This window comes from Cydia strobilella, chromosome 6 (genome assembly GCF_947568885.1).
Source record: "Cydia strobilella chromosome 6, ilCydStro3.1, whole genome shotgun sequence".
Taxonomy (NCBI): Eukaryota; Metazoa; Arthropoda; class Insecta; order Lepidoptera; family Tortricidae; genus Cydia; species Cydia strobilella.
Window position 1 is genome coordinate 4,757,618 of NC_086046.1, and position 16,817 is coordinate 4,774,434.

The 16,817-nt window shown below is 37.8% G+C and overlaps 2 protein-coding genes across 4 annotated transcripts in view; both read right to left on the bottom strand.

Moving 5' to 3' along the window:
• Positions 1-563: 563 nt before the first annotated feature.
• Positions 564-8,618, bottom strand: LOC134742536 (hemolymph lipopolysaccharide-binding protein). Of its 3 annotated transcripts, none has more exons than XM_063675751.1 (7): positions 8,486-8,618; positions 6,268-6,408; positions 5,580-5,732; positions 3,538-3,693; positions 2,660-2,793; positions 1,625-1,751; positions 564-762 (listed from the first exon to the last, which is right to left on the bottom strand). In XM_063675751.1, the coding sequence occupies exons 1-7, from the start codon at positions 8,532-8,534 to the stop codon at positions 593-595; spliced, it is 930 nt and encodes a 309-aa protein (XP_063531821.1). In that variant the 5' UTR covers positions 8,535-8,618; the 3' UTR covers positions 564-592. The 3 variants fall into 3 exon arrangements, with proteins under 3 accessions (XP_063531821.1, XP_063531820.1, XP_063531822.1); XM_063675750.1 differs by having other exon boundaries at positions 5,577-5,732; XM_063675752.1 differs by lacking the exon at positions 3,538-3,693 and having other exon boundaries at positions 5,577-5,732.
• A 1,110-nt stretch (positions 8,619-9,728) lies between these two features.
• Positions 9,729-16,817, bottom strand: part of LOC134741999 (serine/threonine-protein kinase NLK) — a 142,625-nt gene continuing 135,536 nt past the window's right edge. Inside the window, 2 exon segments of the mRNA XM_063674916.1 lie at positions 9,729-14,408; positions 14,411-14,439. Coding sequence (XP_063530986.1) covers positions 14,293-14,408; positions 14,411-14,439 — 145 coding nt within the window. The 3' untranslated portion in view covers positions 9,729-14,292.

Sequence of the window (16,817 nt, forward strand, 5' to 3'; positions counted from 1 at the left end):
ATGTTCGCGATAATGATTACTGGGAAGTTGGGAACTGCTGCTGGGGTTAACAACAGCACACAATGTGTTCCTTCCATTTCTAGTGAGTGGCGTTCAATTACCGAACATGTTCGGGAACAGCTCTGTTACCTTAAAGCTATTTTAGCATTCGGAGAATAAATAGAGTACAAACAGCAACACTTACCTGTCCACCGGTGGACCTTTTGTGATAAGGTTTACGAACTGTCAGTTAACAGCGTGGGCGATGGTACTTCCTATTTGATACAATTGACTCAATTTACGAGTAGGTACCTCGTTATTATTTCTGCTTTTAATTGTGTGCGAGACATTAGTTATTTCACAGTTGACTGATAGGACTAAAAATATCCGTTTAGCCCAGTCGTACGTATACCACAATCACTTAGTTTCCCCATCACGAATTTTGCACATACAGCACATCTTCTCTTTTTTATTTCAGGAATCTGCAGTCAACATACTAAAAATGATTCGTAAATGGACTAAGTAACATCTTAGTGCGGGAATAAAAGTCATATAACTACATAAAATATTTAATTTAAATATTCCAAAGTATGGAGACGTTTTACACGTTTGTTTAAAGTATCTGCGCCTCTTTCTCGCATATAAAGGCATACTTGTGGGAGCAGTTGAGATCGTTATATTTGCCGTCGTTCTTGAACAAGGAGCCGCAGTACTCCGAGTCCTGGTAGTTGTTGGGTTCGTTGTCACTCCACTGAAAGTAGCCGGCCTCTTCGAGGGTTTGGTCTGAAATTAATTGAATTACAATAAATGACAATGCCGTTAAAATTGAAATAGGTACTGGATTATTGACATTGAAATTATTTATTTCAGGCACAAATCCCATATAGTGTTAGTACATAAATATTATTTAGCTACCTATATCTATGTTAGTGTACAATGTGTAGGACAATAAATACCTAAAACTACTTAATTTAATATTATTGTTTGCTGGACAAACTTGATAAAACTCCACTTATTGAATTTCCCAGATAACTGTAAACTTCTGTCTCAAGTATTTGTTTCAATTTGAGATAAACCGTCTACGAGCTCTTTCGTCACTTCTAACTTGGGTTTGTACACTTATTCCACTTACAGAAGGTCGGTAGAGCAGAAGGAGCGAAATTCTTACTTTCTGACTGCGTCTAAGCGAAGTAGGTATAAGGTGCGTTGGGATAAGATTGAAAGGGTTTTTTTATGTGGGGGTAAGAAAAAAAAATCGTCCGTATGCCGAAGCATTACGGGCGAATTTTCATCTTACCCCGTATGAAAAACCCCTTTAATCTATACCCCAACGCACCTTACACGAGTTCGTCCTTACCAAAAATTTTACATGGCTGTCTTCCCACATCACCTTACCCTAACTCATTTTTTTACGCCATACAAGTTTCGTGAACCTTTTACAATCATTGGTAAACTAAGATACCTTACAAATTATTATTAATAATAGGCTATAATCAAAGAGTTATTAATAGTAGAAGAGGAATAAAATCTATAAAAAAATTGCGAAAATGGGCTGTCAAAGTTTTGACAATTCAGTAACAATTTTTCCTCACTTTTTACACCTGTTCTACGGTCAATAACTCTGGCTATAAAATACCGGACGCACTCGTGATAGTCTTGAAGACCCTCGGCGTGCCGTCCGTAGGGTGGTTGGCCCGGATGCCGGCGAAAAAGAAGTAGGTTGTCTTGGAGCCCCGCACCGGGACCGCAGTTTCCATTATAGTCTTCACCACCTAAAACATAAGGTTCAAAATACATATGTACCTAATCCATGTCAGGGTAAAATTAAGAAGCATACAATGTTTTTTACCTTTTTTCAGCATCGCAGAGATATTTTAATGACGTTAGATGGGGTAAGAGAAACACTGGAGCAAGAGAAACTGCCCCTTTGAAGCTGACTGGATCATTATAACGGATCTTAGACCACGAATGTACAAGTTTCTTCTTATTTTGCAGAGCCATGAAATCAATAAACACTAGTTCACAGTCAGGAAACATTCAAGAATCCCCTTAGAGTCGGACCAAGTTAACTGCATGGCATTTGCAATGACAGTGTAGCAATGGAACCGCCTCACTTTGTTATATGCAATATCGGTTCAAGTTAGCTATAGACGGACCCTAGCACAGCACCCATTGAGCACCACCAGATTCTGATGCGCGCCCTCCGCCTCGCACTACGCATACCTACGCCTAATAGTTCCACGAGTATAGTCGCCATCAGTCATATCGGAACGGTCAGGGTGCTAAAAAATATCTGAACATGCAATTTAACATTTTCGACGCCGTGTCAAACACAAAAGCTGTCACTCGGACGTCACGTCACCGAAGTGTCAAAACTGAAATTGAACTTTATGCACATACACGTAGGTCTATGTTGCTCTGTGGTCTGTGACGGATTAATCCGTCTTTGGCGTCGGACCTGCGTTGCCGATAGGTATATCCGTTATTGGCATCCAAAAGGTTGACGTCTTGATGATCTCACCTCATATTCAGCTTCAGAGTTGAGTAGTACCACCAAATGCGCGCCTTCGGCCTCGGTCTCCGTGTGTGCCTCGTTCCATGAATATACGATCATAGGTGTCTTGTGGCAGCTGCCCACCGTCTTCGGTATGTAATCTACAGTTGGATTTATTTATCTCACCTCGTGTTCAGCTTCCGAGTTGAGTACCACCAGATGCGCGCCCTCGGCCTTGCACTCCGCGTTCGCCTCATTCCACGAGTACACGATTTTTGGTACCTTGTAGCAGCTGCCCACCGTCTTCTTGGGTATGTAATCTATAACGATGAAGTAGGTACTTGTAAGGTTATCATTCAAGTCATACAAGTACTACAAGTAAAAAAAAAACTGTAGCACATCATAATCATTCGACAGGCCATTAATACTACATTACAAGTGCGTTAGTTCCCTCAATTCCTGATGGATCCCATGATCAGACCAGAACCAGATTAATATGGAACCAACTTGGAAGTAGCTCCTTTCGAACAAAAAAAGAATTACTCAAATCGGACCACGGGTCTCGGAGTCATCGGTAAACATACATAAAATAAAATAAAATAGAATTACCTATTCGCACATGTATCGTACAACGTTTAACAGTACATATAGCCCTTTAAATTTTCGACATAGTTACGTAATGTGCTAATTATTCGCACTAGTGCGGTAAAATAGCGCCATATGCAGGGTCAAGGCGGAAACAGTGGCTCAGCTCAAACAGTGGCTTAGTTGCCCAAATATCGCCTCTCTCGTGTTGAAATTAGGTTGAGTGAGCCACTGTACCCGGCATTTTTTTACCGAGCCACTGTTCCATCCTTGACCCTACTGTAAAAATACAATTCTTTAAGTTTTTTCAAAGGTTTTACCTAATTAATCATTCATCAGAGAATCCTTTTGAAAAAAATCTTTCCGGTAGTCCAATAAAAGTCCCTCTAATTTTTGAACCGGGCGTAAGAAAATATCGAAAAAAAAAAATCTTATAATATAAGTAGGTAATATAGAGTACGTATTTAGGTAGTAGGTACCTTTGCCATAAGTACCGCATTGCGCATCGTACGGCGCACTGGAAGCATCCACTTTGCAAATGAAAGGCGCATTTCGCCAGCACCCGGTAGATTCGATATCGCCTTTGCGAGTCACCACTTCGCATGCCATAAAATCGTATACGGGTTCCGTATCCACTGAAAAGATATGGCGAATATATTGAGAAGTAAAATGGATAACTATATTTCACAGTATCAAGCTCCATTGTGATAGTCCAGTAACGTAGGCAAGTGATTGAACTATTCAATAGGGTATTTGACAACATTAAAAATATATAACGAATTGCTGTCATCCTGAAAGATAATAAACTAATAAAGTATATTTCACTATATTTGAATGTAAATTATGTTTAGTTTTTGGAAAATAAACGAAAGAAAATTTGATATTTTTTGAAATTTCATCAGGGACGTGAACGCTCTGTGATTGGTTAACGCTCGGATGACGTCACACGCGGGTAAACATTCTTGATTGACTTGAGTGATTTAACTGTTTTATTTGTATTTAGTTAATTTTAGTTATTGTTCCACAGTTTTCTGATATATTCCGATTTATCCGTATATCTAGTAGCACAATATTCATAAGAATCTCAAAATGGAGCCGAAATATGTGAAAGCTGATAGCGGCAACCTACCAGACATAGACGCATTAATAGTTGCACTTTTCTTTAAAGATAATCCGGATTACTATGCTGCGGAACTTAGAAATGTAAAAACAGCTGTGTGAGTATACATAGAAATTGTTTATTTACGAACATTTCGATTTCGATGATACGAATACGACGACGATATATATATAGAATACGATGACGAGAAAAGTATCTCCATACTGCACTTTAGTTTGAAAGAAAAAGTATGCTACTAACTACCTACTAATGCTGAAAGAGCTATGTTATGAGGTTATGTAGTAATACATTAAATACCTAGATCTTGTTTCGTTAAATACAACAAAACCGCTGCTTTAACTACCATATTTATTTACAGTTAAATACTACTTACATCGAAGCGGTCTTCACACATAAAAACATTTGTATGCGCTAAAATGCTCTTTGGGTCTCTTCGCGCTAGTTTTACCCACATTTTTCTTTTTTTGGGATTCGTTGGAACGGAAACAAACAATTTATCTGGATTTTTTATAGTCGTACTTGAACATTGCGGCACTATACACCATTTATATACCATTTTACAGTGAAATAATCAATTCAATGCACATAAACCATAAGATTTACTAAGGTCATTGACTGAGTTTACTCGCGTGTGACGTCACACGTGTCACGTGATTAGCCCCTTTGCAAAAACAGCGTTTAAGGCGCGTTCAAAATAAATAAACTTTAACATTGTTTTTTATATTTAATACAGGAAATTTCACGGAAATATCAATGTAGTGTAATTATTAAGTCATAAACAATCAATTAAAACCATTTTCTAAAATTAGTCAAATAGCCTATTAGGTTACCTGCTCTTTAAGTTTCAATCCTCTATTCACATACCTACCGAACGGTAGATACAAACTTTTTATCTATTACCGAATTGTAGGCACATAACGTATTACCTATTGCACTTGCTAGGGGTGCGGTAGTATTATTCCAATTCGGTATACCTACCTATAAAAGGTAACTTTAATAAACTCTACCCCAATACTTAATTATTTATGCACATCGTTCGTTGGCAATCTTGGCCGATCAACAAACAGTAAGTAAGTTATGTTCAGAAAGGGAGCAAAGCCTAACCTAGCACTTATTTAGCAGATTATTAGCCAGTTACTTGGGTCTAATAAGTGTAAATTTTGAAAAGGTTTTCACCTCATATTTCCTATACAACAAAAAGTCATTATATATTTATATATTTATAAGAAGAAGAGATACTGATACAGATACATATTATTAGTTTATTAGCTAAAAAATGTAGGTAAAGGGATTTCTTTAACCAATGCCCGCCACTCTAGGCTAGGCCTGTCTCCTGGAGTCAGTTGAAACATAATACCAATTCTTAATTACGTAATACCAATATGAAGGTGTACTTACTACTCGGAACCATTGGCACTTCATCGCTGCTCCCAGCAGGGTCGTGCGATTGTCTATCCGACTCTACAAGTACGTATTCCCCGAGGTCCGGAAACCGTTTAAACATGGCGTGGAGCTGCCTGATATCTTGCGGCAGGGGGACCATCAGTTGGGCACCTAGGTCATACATAGATGTAGACTGCATTAATTTGTGTTGTGTTCTTTACACAAAGTTAAGAACATATACCAGTTATGTTTTGGTACACGAATAAATAGTTATTTGTTTTACAAGGGGCCAAAGAGGGGGTGGGGGTGTGGGGGATTGATTGAATTTACTGCTTGTGAAAATTTGGAAATTTTCCGATGACACCATCAATAGTTGGTTATGGTTAAGTTTATTTGAAATATCAGGCGTGTCTCACTCCGCGATTTCGTCGCGTCGTTACAAGTACCTGCGGCCGCCTCAATTTTGAGGTTTTGCCATAGTAATTGCCGCACACCGCTATAGAACGGACGCCTGCACGCACTTGCGCGTAGTAGACGCGTTTTGTTAGGGAGTGAATCTTCTGTACCTAGTACTATTATATATTCTGCGTAAATATGTTGAAATAAATACTTTTTTACTTCCCTGGCGTCGGCGACCTTAGACTCATCATAAAGAACACTCGGAAGTAGATAATACAATTTTCGTTTCCGTATGAATATGACCCACCTTCTGCGTCACATTTCTCCCTGGCTTCCTTCGTCGAACGCGACTCAGTGTGCAGTTTGTAGAAGGCATTAGTGTGCTTGCTATAAGTGTAATCCGTTCGATACACTTTAGTCTGAGACGATGGCGCTGCGAGCGCTGATACTGAAAAGATTTTGATACTGACGGAAAAAACGTATTGAGTACGTCTAAGATAGAAATAGATCCAAGTGAGGGAGTGTCATTATAAACGTAATATTTTCTTAGAAATTTGACATTAATGATGACAGTGCCACACTTTATCATCGCAAATGCCCTGCCTTGCCTTGGGGTTTGACAGCTGTGGTCACCATCACTTAGAGAGGAAGCAACATTCCTATGCTTAGGACGTGACGCTGAAGGTACCTATGCGACATACGCCTTTCACCCTTGGAACGCCGCGCCTTTTGTGAACCTTTTTAAAATGCACCAAGGTTGATATTAGTATAGGTATTGACAACGTCTTTAGCGGTCAAAATGTTAACCGCAGATCACAGGAACTAATATGTTTTCTCCTTAACATAGAGTAGGTACCAATCATTTATGTGTCGGTCGTTAGGTAGCGTACTACAATATAGGTAAGATGTATTGGGATAATTTCGAATCATATATCTGAATGTCGGGTAATCCCGAAAATCCAGTCCAATTCCATTTTCGGAATTGCCCGGCGTAAGGAAATGATTCGGAATTACCTGGATACATCTTGTTTACACTCAAACATGTCAGAATGGAAACACCGAGATATATATTTATCGTTTTTGTTCTGATAAACAACTAACATGAATGCTCGAGTCTAATGGCGTGGAGTAAAACACGGTTGGACGTTTCAAATTACACTGATTTATTCTAGGACAAATTTATCCTGATTATAACACCAATGACATATAACACATACCTAGATAGCAGTTTACAGTTATCGATGAGAAGTGTAAATAGTACAAAACTATTGGGAAAGGTAAACATTTAGGGAAGTAGTACCTTAATAACTAATAAAAGCATTTTGTCTGAAAGTCTTGTAGAAATCGAGTTTCGCTCAAGCCATCTCGGATATGGATGTACTTTTCTTATTTTTCGATAAGTGTCCTTTTATTTTACTATTTTCAGAAATTAATAACGCATACCCACTAAATTGGTTTCTTATATCCCAAAACATTGAAAATAAACTTCAGGTCATTCCTGTACAACTGTTTATACGTGCCGACTTTAATGCGATTTTCCCATAGGAATCAATGTATGGTATGAAAATGACCATTTCGACATTGTATAATACTCCCATTTAAACATTATTTAACAAAAAAATCTCGATGCGAACACAAAAGAATTAAAATTCCCAGTAGTTACCACCAACTAAGTTTGGTGGTAACTACTGGTATACATGTTTATATTTAGGTTTAACACGACTGATCTAGCAGCTTGATTTTGAAGCACTGAACCAATAAGTACTAGTAACCTAGTATTAATAAAAACAGTATAAATATAGAGTGCTTTAATCAATAATTATGTAAATCGATTAGTGATTCAGTAAACTGCCTTGAAAATGATAAAATATAACTATTAATAAATTGTATAACGATACAATTATACGAACGAACAAACAAATCAGTCAAAAACCGACTATTTTTGATCTTATATTATTGAAAGGGACCTTATTGCCGATGGCGCTTACGCCATTATCAACGATGCTCCTATATAAATACAACGTTGCGCTACGTAGTGCGGCGTAAGCGCCCTTGACAAAAGGTCCAACTACATAGATAACTTCACAATTAATCTAATTTACAATTAATAAGATAAATTTCAACCAAACGTTAATTTTTCCTTAACTATTTTAGTTTTTGCACTTGCACCGTAAAACAGTTTAATATTTTTGATCACTTTTAAGGCAGTTTACTGCAAAACTAATCGACTTATATTTTTTTATTAAGTCACTCCATATTTATACTGTTACTATTTCTACTGTTTTTATTAGTATTGAACTCTTAACAACATTTTGCTGGTGGTAACTACTGGCGAAAAATCCCCACTAACCAACTCGGTTTTTTGGTAGTTACTGGGTTTTTTTTTTTTCGCAGTAGTTACCAGTGGTAAAAGATGGGAAAATAATTCCCAGTAGTTACCACTGGTAACAACTTGGTTGTAACTTTTCGACCACCACACACACATGAAAAGTTGTATAAAATATAGCAAATAAGTATAAACTTACCGCAAAAGAATGTTACAACAACACCGTATCTCCTCTTATCAATATACATGTTTATAATTAGGTTTAACACCACTGATCTAGCAGCTTGTTTTTGAAGCACTGAACCAATGGGTACTAGTAACCTAGTATTTATAGTTTTTATCCCAGGCATAGGTATTCATGTTTGAGTAAACAGGGAATACCTAGAGATAAGATGAATAATAATTATGCAAACGAAAATATTTGGACGTCATTATGCTGCAACTGACTCAGATAGGTCATGTTTAGATTTAATAAGAAATATAGTTGTTAATTGTACAGTCGAGTTCATAAATATGTATACATTTTTTCACCTTATTGCAATGGATTAAGGTAAAGAAATGTACACATATTTATGAACTGGACTGTACCAGAACATTTTTATATTATTGTATGTATCAACCAGTATAAGTAGGTACCTATACACGTTTTATGTTGTTGTTGTGATAACTGATGAATAGGTACGTTCTTAGTTAATGCTTAAAATGATCTGACAATTTGTAGAAGTATCATAAATATAGTTGGTCAAACCAAATTTACAGTAAATAAGAACAAAAAAAATATAATCCTTTTTATTCTGGGTGCTAGTACTAGTGTAAGACGATAGTATGATACTCTCTGTCTATGTTTGAAATGATACAGTCCTTTGACAAACTATACATCATATGATGTATAGTATGAAAATATTTTATATAAAATATTTTCAGAAGAATTAGGATGACCGGTCGAAGTATTTTACAGATGGTGCCAGAATAAGGTCAATCCTACGAATAGTGTCAAAATCTTATTTCTGCAGCCAAATAAAAAATAATGCGTCGTATGAGGCCATGTATTCACTGCAAACATTTTTGTTTATAAACAATGTTTCGTAATGAGTACCATACATTTTCTGTGAAACTTTGTTCAAATAACATATACTAATCTCTGTTTATCAACACTGTTTATACCTAAACAGAATTGTTCAATTAAATAACAACTTTCGTGAAACACGGACATATTAAATAAATAATGCCGTAAACGAGTAGTTTCTCGTAGTAGGGGTAGTAGCTCGATACAGTCCTTATACGTCAAATGCTAACAAAATCCGTCATATTTGTTTACATTATATGTATTTTATATTGAACTCTACGTTGTTTAGTCGATAAGCTTAGCTAAAAATTAGTTTATTTGGCTTTCCGCATTTTCCTTAATTTAAATGGTGACGAGGTAAAATAAAAACGCATGATAATTATGCAGTAGTTTTATTGTTACAGTACAGCGAGCCCGATGTTACAGCTGCTTGCTCGCGCTCTACGCCGCGACCAGCGCGTTACCAACTGACCCTTATTACCTGCCAACTAGAGTCCATAATGGCTCAGCAGTAACGCCTTGGCCGCGGACATAACGCTACAAAATTATTACAATAGTTTTGGCAGGTCGCAACAATGGTAAAATGCAACTAATTCCGTACACGACAGAAACACGTATCATAATATTTACATTACACACTCTGTCACATTTCGGAACTAAACACTAGAGTCCGTTACAAAATTAAACTAAAACAAACTATACATAGGAAACGTTGACAGATTCGAGGTCACATCAAGCAAACATTCCAACTACTAAGTCTTATAAGTGAACATTTTGTCTTGGGCGATATAACGAGAATTAATACAGCCATTTGATATTTTAACCTAGAGTTAGAGTAACTTAAAATCGACTATCAGTGCACAGAATACCTACTATGTACATTACGACTGGTAAATAGAAAATAATCACAAGAAAATACGATATTTTATCATTTTTTTAATTATTATTTTATAAGTTTTTAAGTATAAACCAGGATTAAAATTATAACATAAACGTGGTGGTATTGAGTAGGACCATTAACTAAGATCATTACTGAAAGAAACTTATATATTGTAATTATTACTATTTACACAATTGAATTAAATCAGGAACGAGCCCGCAAGTGACTTATTCGAGTAAATTATTATAATAGTAGAAAAGTCGAGGAGTGGCCGACGAGTAGGAAACTAAACTACAACTAAAGGTCACTTGTGTATGTGAAGACAGTCGTGTACGCGGAACTTAAACAATACGAGATCTCTGAAAGTCTGGAAACGCGATACGTACATTACATAAGCCCGACCACACTGGACCACGCACTTCACTGGGAAGGAATGAAGCACTGGTATTCATAAACCGTATCAGTATCGTGACATTGTACATTTTAAACGAAGGTGTCAAAAAAAAATGCCGGAGAGAAATTTGAATCTAACTTTTGTTTTGAGTAATTTAATGATGCCTGAGATTCTGTGAGTCAACTATTGTTGTGTAGTTTTAAGCTATTAATTTCTATTTCATGACGCATTGGTTACGAGTAGTTACAACAGTAATGTTATGTACTTAAATATGTTTAAAAAAAGAGGATTTCTTCCAGTGAAGTATCATACAGTTCAAGTATGTTCGGGACATAAAATAAGAAGCGTGTTCGCAGGCGCCGCGTGTGCGCGAGCGCACCTAACCTTTTACAAACGCCGAATACCTCTATGCATCTACTTATTATATTCTTATTTACATACAATCCAATCGAACGTCATTACAAAGTTATATCTAAAGCATACCCCAGTCTAGCTCCATAAATAAAAAAAAGCCCTACGGCATTTTGAAATCAACTTAAAAATGTGATGTCATGTAGTTTTAAAGTTAGAGACTAGACTGCAATATACTTTGCTTACAAAAGTCGATCGGTAAGCGAATTCTAAAACCAATAATATGTAAATACGGGAAATAATCACTTGACTATATGTACATACATGGTCAAATACAAAGAGTGACTGTATACGGGTGTGTATCGAGGCAGGTACAAGCTCTAAAAGCGATATATAAGTACCTATCTAACAAACTGTTGGAGTCAAGCATGTGACAAGTTTTTTCTACGATCACATTACAAATTCCTTTAAATCAGTAAACGTTTCAATACATCCCTAAGGTGACAGTCGCGCATCGGATGTATCTCTAACTCCAAATTATTGTGGTACAGAAACCCCAAAAATGTGTTATGGTGAAAAGTAAAATCTAAAAAAATAAACGTCTCATCATATCATATACCTATGTAGATACAGCGTCACGTTCTATAGAAATGCCTTTTCCCTACAAAGTAACGCTCTACGCAGCGTGCGGCTATTACTTGCTGTCAAACCTATCATCGCTAGAGCTTGTAGCGACCCCGTTCCAATAATTACGCCTAGCGGATCACAGTGTCAGTTAACTAAGGCGAGGTGTCCGCGCACGACGGAACAGAGCCTGCTGCACCTTCTTTATACTTGAAATTATTCCATGAACTTGCACAATCAATCTTCTTGCTTGGATATTAGATACGATATTAGAATGCATTTTGTTACGACACGTTCATAAGAAATAATTTCAACTATAGCTGCTTGCTGTAACCGAGGAGAGGTACTGTACCTTTTCATAGTGAAAAAAGTCATCGTACCTTTCCGTATCTCGATGGAATTAATAAAAGCATATAATTGATTAATTCTCGTTGGCAAATTGATCTAAACCAATATATGAATACATTTTTGAAGAATAAGAGCTCTATATTAAATCATTTTGCTTGAAAAAGCTACGGTTGCAACAAGCAGTGGAACCTATGTACATACATGTATGGGTTTACTACAAGGGTTACCTCCCAAACCATACTAGGGCCTAACAATAATACTATACTTTCATTTATTTACATTTTTTTCATTTTGTTATAGTTTTGAACTAGTTTTAAGGCTACGACGTCTCTCGACACTCACACAGTCACTATTCTAGTCATATGTTAGCGGCGTGAGCGACAACACAAATAGAACATCAATTTTGAACTAATTACTGTACGATTATATTATTCGCCAATGAAGAACTACGTGACCACGCACACTAACACACCCCAGTATACTTATTACAAACCACTAAATCTATAAATGCTCGAAATACACACGTATCCATTACATTTACATTCCCTATACGTCTCACTACCGCAGCGATAGTATTCGAGAGAACTCGTTTCATCTATTTATATACTTGTCGTATAGAGCGGGTTAGTAGTTTTACATACATACATACATACATATATAATCACGCCTATTTCCCGGAGGGGTAGGCAGAGACCACGGATTTCCAATTTACGATTTTGGATTTACGGATTAGTAGTTTTAATACTTCTAATTCTATCTATCCTAGCTACGTAAAAATGTTCAGTCGATGTTACATACAATGGTGTTTAGGAGTAAGCTTAAGATACAATATTATGTTACAAGTAGGGGAGGAAGAGGCGCTGGCGGCCGAGATTCTCCAGATAACTCCAGCACGTTAAGTACGCGCCGCCCAGGACCCTTCCCAAGACATATTAAACGTACAGAACACAAACAAATCATACTCCAATAATTCGGTCACATAAAACGAATTAAAATCGATTATTACGTATTATTAATTAATTGATTATATTGCAACATTTATTGCTAGCAATGTCCATACGAAACACAATGAGGCACACAATGAAACCTACACATTTACATACAAATGTATAATTACATGGAATCGCTAAATTAATGAACATAACTAGTCTAGTCTCGATTTCAATGCGAAGATACCAATCGTACCTTTACCAAGTCATCTTATATCGAGCGTAAGTAGGTACTAATACGAGTACATAGTTCATTAAGCCGAAGCTTCACTTGTCTTTCACTGTGTCCTTTTCACTTAACAGATGACTTATTCGTATGTCGTCGAGGCGACTTTCGTTGTGTCGCAGTCGACTCGTCCGCTAGCCGATTCGTTCTCCAATCTAAGCTAAACTACCCACACAACGCTATACTCTACGCTAAGTAATTAGGACAAAATATATATTTGGTAGTGACGTCACATGTAGAGTTAACAGATCCTCGTTTTGCTTTCACGACTGCACGAGTGTTATGAACATTATTACTTGTGGTGAAAACTGTAGCAAAACCAGAATGTCTATTATCATTTCTAATTGATAAGGAGTCTCGCTGCGATTCTACTAAAGGTTTTGTTACAGTTGCATCCCCAAAACTGAAACTTTTTATAACAATTCGTGCAGAAATTTTAATTAAAGGGGTATAGATTACATCTAACACGAATGCGCTTCTACAATATTATCGCGATGAGGTATGGTGCGGTTTTTTACATTTTAGTTACAGATAGCTATCGATTACAGTTTTATTGGAAAGCAAATCAAAGGAATCTTTAAACACAATCTAGCGAAGGGACTAGTTCATTCTGTGCCGATCGAAATTTACTAAGGTTACGTCATCATTTTTGCAAAGTACAAGTTACATCTGTTTGTACATAAAATCAAATTGTCATTAAAATAACATGCTCAAAATTTTTATCAGCATCAGCACAGAACGTTTACTAAGATCACGCGATAGACGTAAACAAAGAAGAAAAACTACGCCGCGTCCTATCACATTCTTATTTTAAAACGAATCGTCCGCTAAAAAGAAACTTCTCAGAATTACAACTAATTCAATTCGTATCACCGTTTGAACGCGACGCGACCGGACCCTTCGGGGCTTCTAATGCACTGCGGATTAATGACACCGTATTTTCACGGCGGCCCGTAACTCATTTGGGCACATTTTTGCTAATGTTCCCTGGCCAATTGTGGTTTCATGAGAATAACGTTCCAGCAATCGTAGATCTTCGATACCTAGTCGTCAATGAGTCCGCGATATACGCTCCGCACAGTTCGTTTTAGTTTTCAAACCGCGGAGCTCGTACGTCAAGCTGACGTGTCAAAACCCGGCCAGCACAATCGCCCTCGCGTGGTGTATCATGGTTGTGGTTATCGCGTGGTGGTGTAGAGGGCGCGCCGCTTGTGGTCGGGTCATTCCCACTGGTGCGGCGACGGCGGCAGCTCGCTGGGGTGCGCCACGGTGGAGCTGCAACATGCCCCCACGTCACAACAGCTGTCCGGGACCCGAGTACACCCGCGCCACGAGGGAGCTTGTTGGATTCGGTACGTTCAATGCGGTTAACGGTTGTGGGTGATGGTAAGTGAGTAGCTGAATTAATATTTGCGCTGTAGTCGTCTTATGCTTCGGCCACGAAACGCATGATCGAGTGTGATCCGTGCCCCTCAGATTAGACGACACGCTTTGAGAATTTCTGTTTATAATCAGCTTATATACCTAACTCACTCGTTTCACGTTATTCGTAGGTTACAATAATTTTTTTTATAAAAAATACATAGCATGGTTTAGCTAGTTTTTTGTTTATTCATTCTCTATGCGTTGCATTGGCGCCCAAATCCAACAAACTTACCAAGATATGCATGCAATTCCAATTCTGAATAAGAAATTTAGGTCAAAAACTATGATAATAAAAGAGATTTCAAATAGCAAAACTGCATCACAAATCAATACTACTCCAGTAAGAAAACTACTGTAATAAAAAAATGTAACTTCCTTTGTAATCAAAACGAGCAATTAATGTCCAAAATCACCACAACCAAAGTGCATGGCACTGTGCTCTCTCGACTACTTATACTCATGCACTACAAAGCCATCCAAAATGTCTTATATTTAAAGCATTTTTCGAAAATAAACTTTATCACTATAGCAAGTATAGTAACGAAACCTACATTTTGAAAACAGCTTTAAATACGACGAGAACTTTAGATGGCGCAACGGCCCACTATCCACATTTAAAAACCAACAACCCCATTTATTCCTTCAAATACAAAGCAAATGTGTTCATCGAAATGAAACCAGTTCGAATCGGATTTGAAAAGAATATATTCATGCATAAGTGAGTAGCGCTGTATTTTCATGCCTTCTTCAGAATCATCAATGAAAAATAAACGATTGCGTACTTAAGAGTATGCGACACAATTGGAAAGAGGACATTTTTGCCCACCATCAAATAAACAATAAAAGTACGTTTTTGTTCCTTCAGTCTTTGGCGTAAATTCATAGAATACTGCCATAAAAATACCTTGCTACTCACAGCAAGAAATGGAGTCAGCAACTTAGCATGCAACCGAACCGGACAACGACGGACCGAATATTTTAACAATCAACCCTTTTGAAATTACCGAAAGGACGTCTAAATGGTAAGGCAACGTTGATTTTGTTAAAATAAACACACGGTTTTAATTAGGTTTTGTACCCGTCGGTAACCTTAAACTATTAATTTTAAAAGGGAATATTACGCGAAACTCTGCGTAGGGGGCGCCAGGGCGCCACAACCACAATCTGAGGGTAACAACAACAGTGGGTGAGTGAAACAAGAACATTTCTTTATCTAACATCTCTGTCACTCTTACATATTCGAGCGATAAAGAGGCAGATAGCGAATTTTCGGATTCGCGTTTCCTGGTAGGTCCTCTGTAAGCAAACCGTCTTGATGCATCAATGTCATATTTTATTATCTCTGAAAACTTGTCAAAAACCTGTTAAAGGTACATGTTACTCTATGGTTTACTAAAAAGGCTAGTCGTGCACTCTGGTGGCAGAGCATTGCAGTAATATCCCCTATTAAGTCTTTAACTGAAATTAAACATTGCCTTACCACGCGACGTTCGCGAAAACCGGCTGACAAAATACACCCGGCTATGATTGTGCTCGTAAAACAAAGTTACAGAACAAATATATATTTATTAATTAGTAAATTAAGAGCAAGAACAATCTCCTGCGTGGGCCGGTTCAGTATTTGCAGCGGTAGAGATGGACAACAGAGAAGCGTGCGGAAGCGCTTACGGCGGGACTCGAGGCTACGCAGCGCACAGAAATATCACGGGCGATAGCAGTAGTATTTTTGCCGCCGTCTTGAAAGGGGAACAAACTTTTGCTTTCGAACCCGCTCTAGAGCTGTCGCAGGAACACAGAAAAAAAAGCAGAACGTTATTCAACTACTCACAACAGCGGTGCTACGTAAGGAAAGCGCGGGGGCACCACCATTTCAAGAGGGTTGATTTAGCTAGGAAACGGCGGCGTCGGTATTTACAACGACGGGTCGGAAGCGTCGAGAGTCATAGATAAACAATATAAATAAACCCATGCAAGAGTCGGGCTTAGAGAAAACGGAGCCGTTGCGTAGGTGAATTCGCTGTATACAATCGCACAAACCTACACACAACACTACGAGGCGGGAGGGAGGAGGAAGGATCGACACAGGCGCTTCGTGTGCGACCACCGGCGGCGCCACGTCGGACACTGACGTGCACTAACTGCTAGTGCCAGTGCCACACTTATAGTTGTGATGACCATTTTTGCTTTCTCTGATTTATTATCTTTGTTACTGTAGCTGACGCTTGGAC

What these genes read in the sequence shown, in the direction of transcription:
- LOC134742536 (XM_063675750.1), bottom strand. Translation starts at nt 8,534, where the DNA reads ATGTATATTGATAAGAGGAGATACGGTGTTGTTGTAACATTCTTTTGC. An exon ending in TGTTGTAACATTCTTTTGCG is followed by an intron (nt 6,409 to 8,485) that starts GTAAGTTTATAC and finishes AAATCTTTTCAG; the next exon opens with TATCAGCGCTCGCAGCGCCA. An exon ending in GGTCTTCAAGACTATCACGA is followed by an intron (nt 763 to 1,624) that starts GTGCGTCCGGTA and finishes AATTAATTTCAG; the next exon opens with ACCAAACCCTCGAAGAGGCC.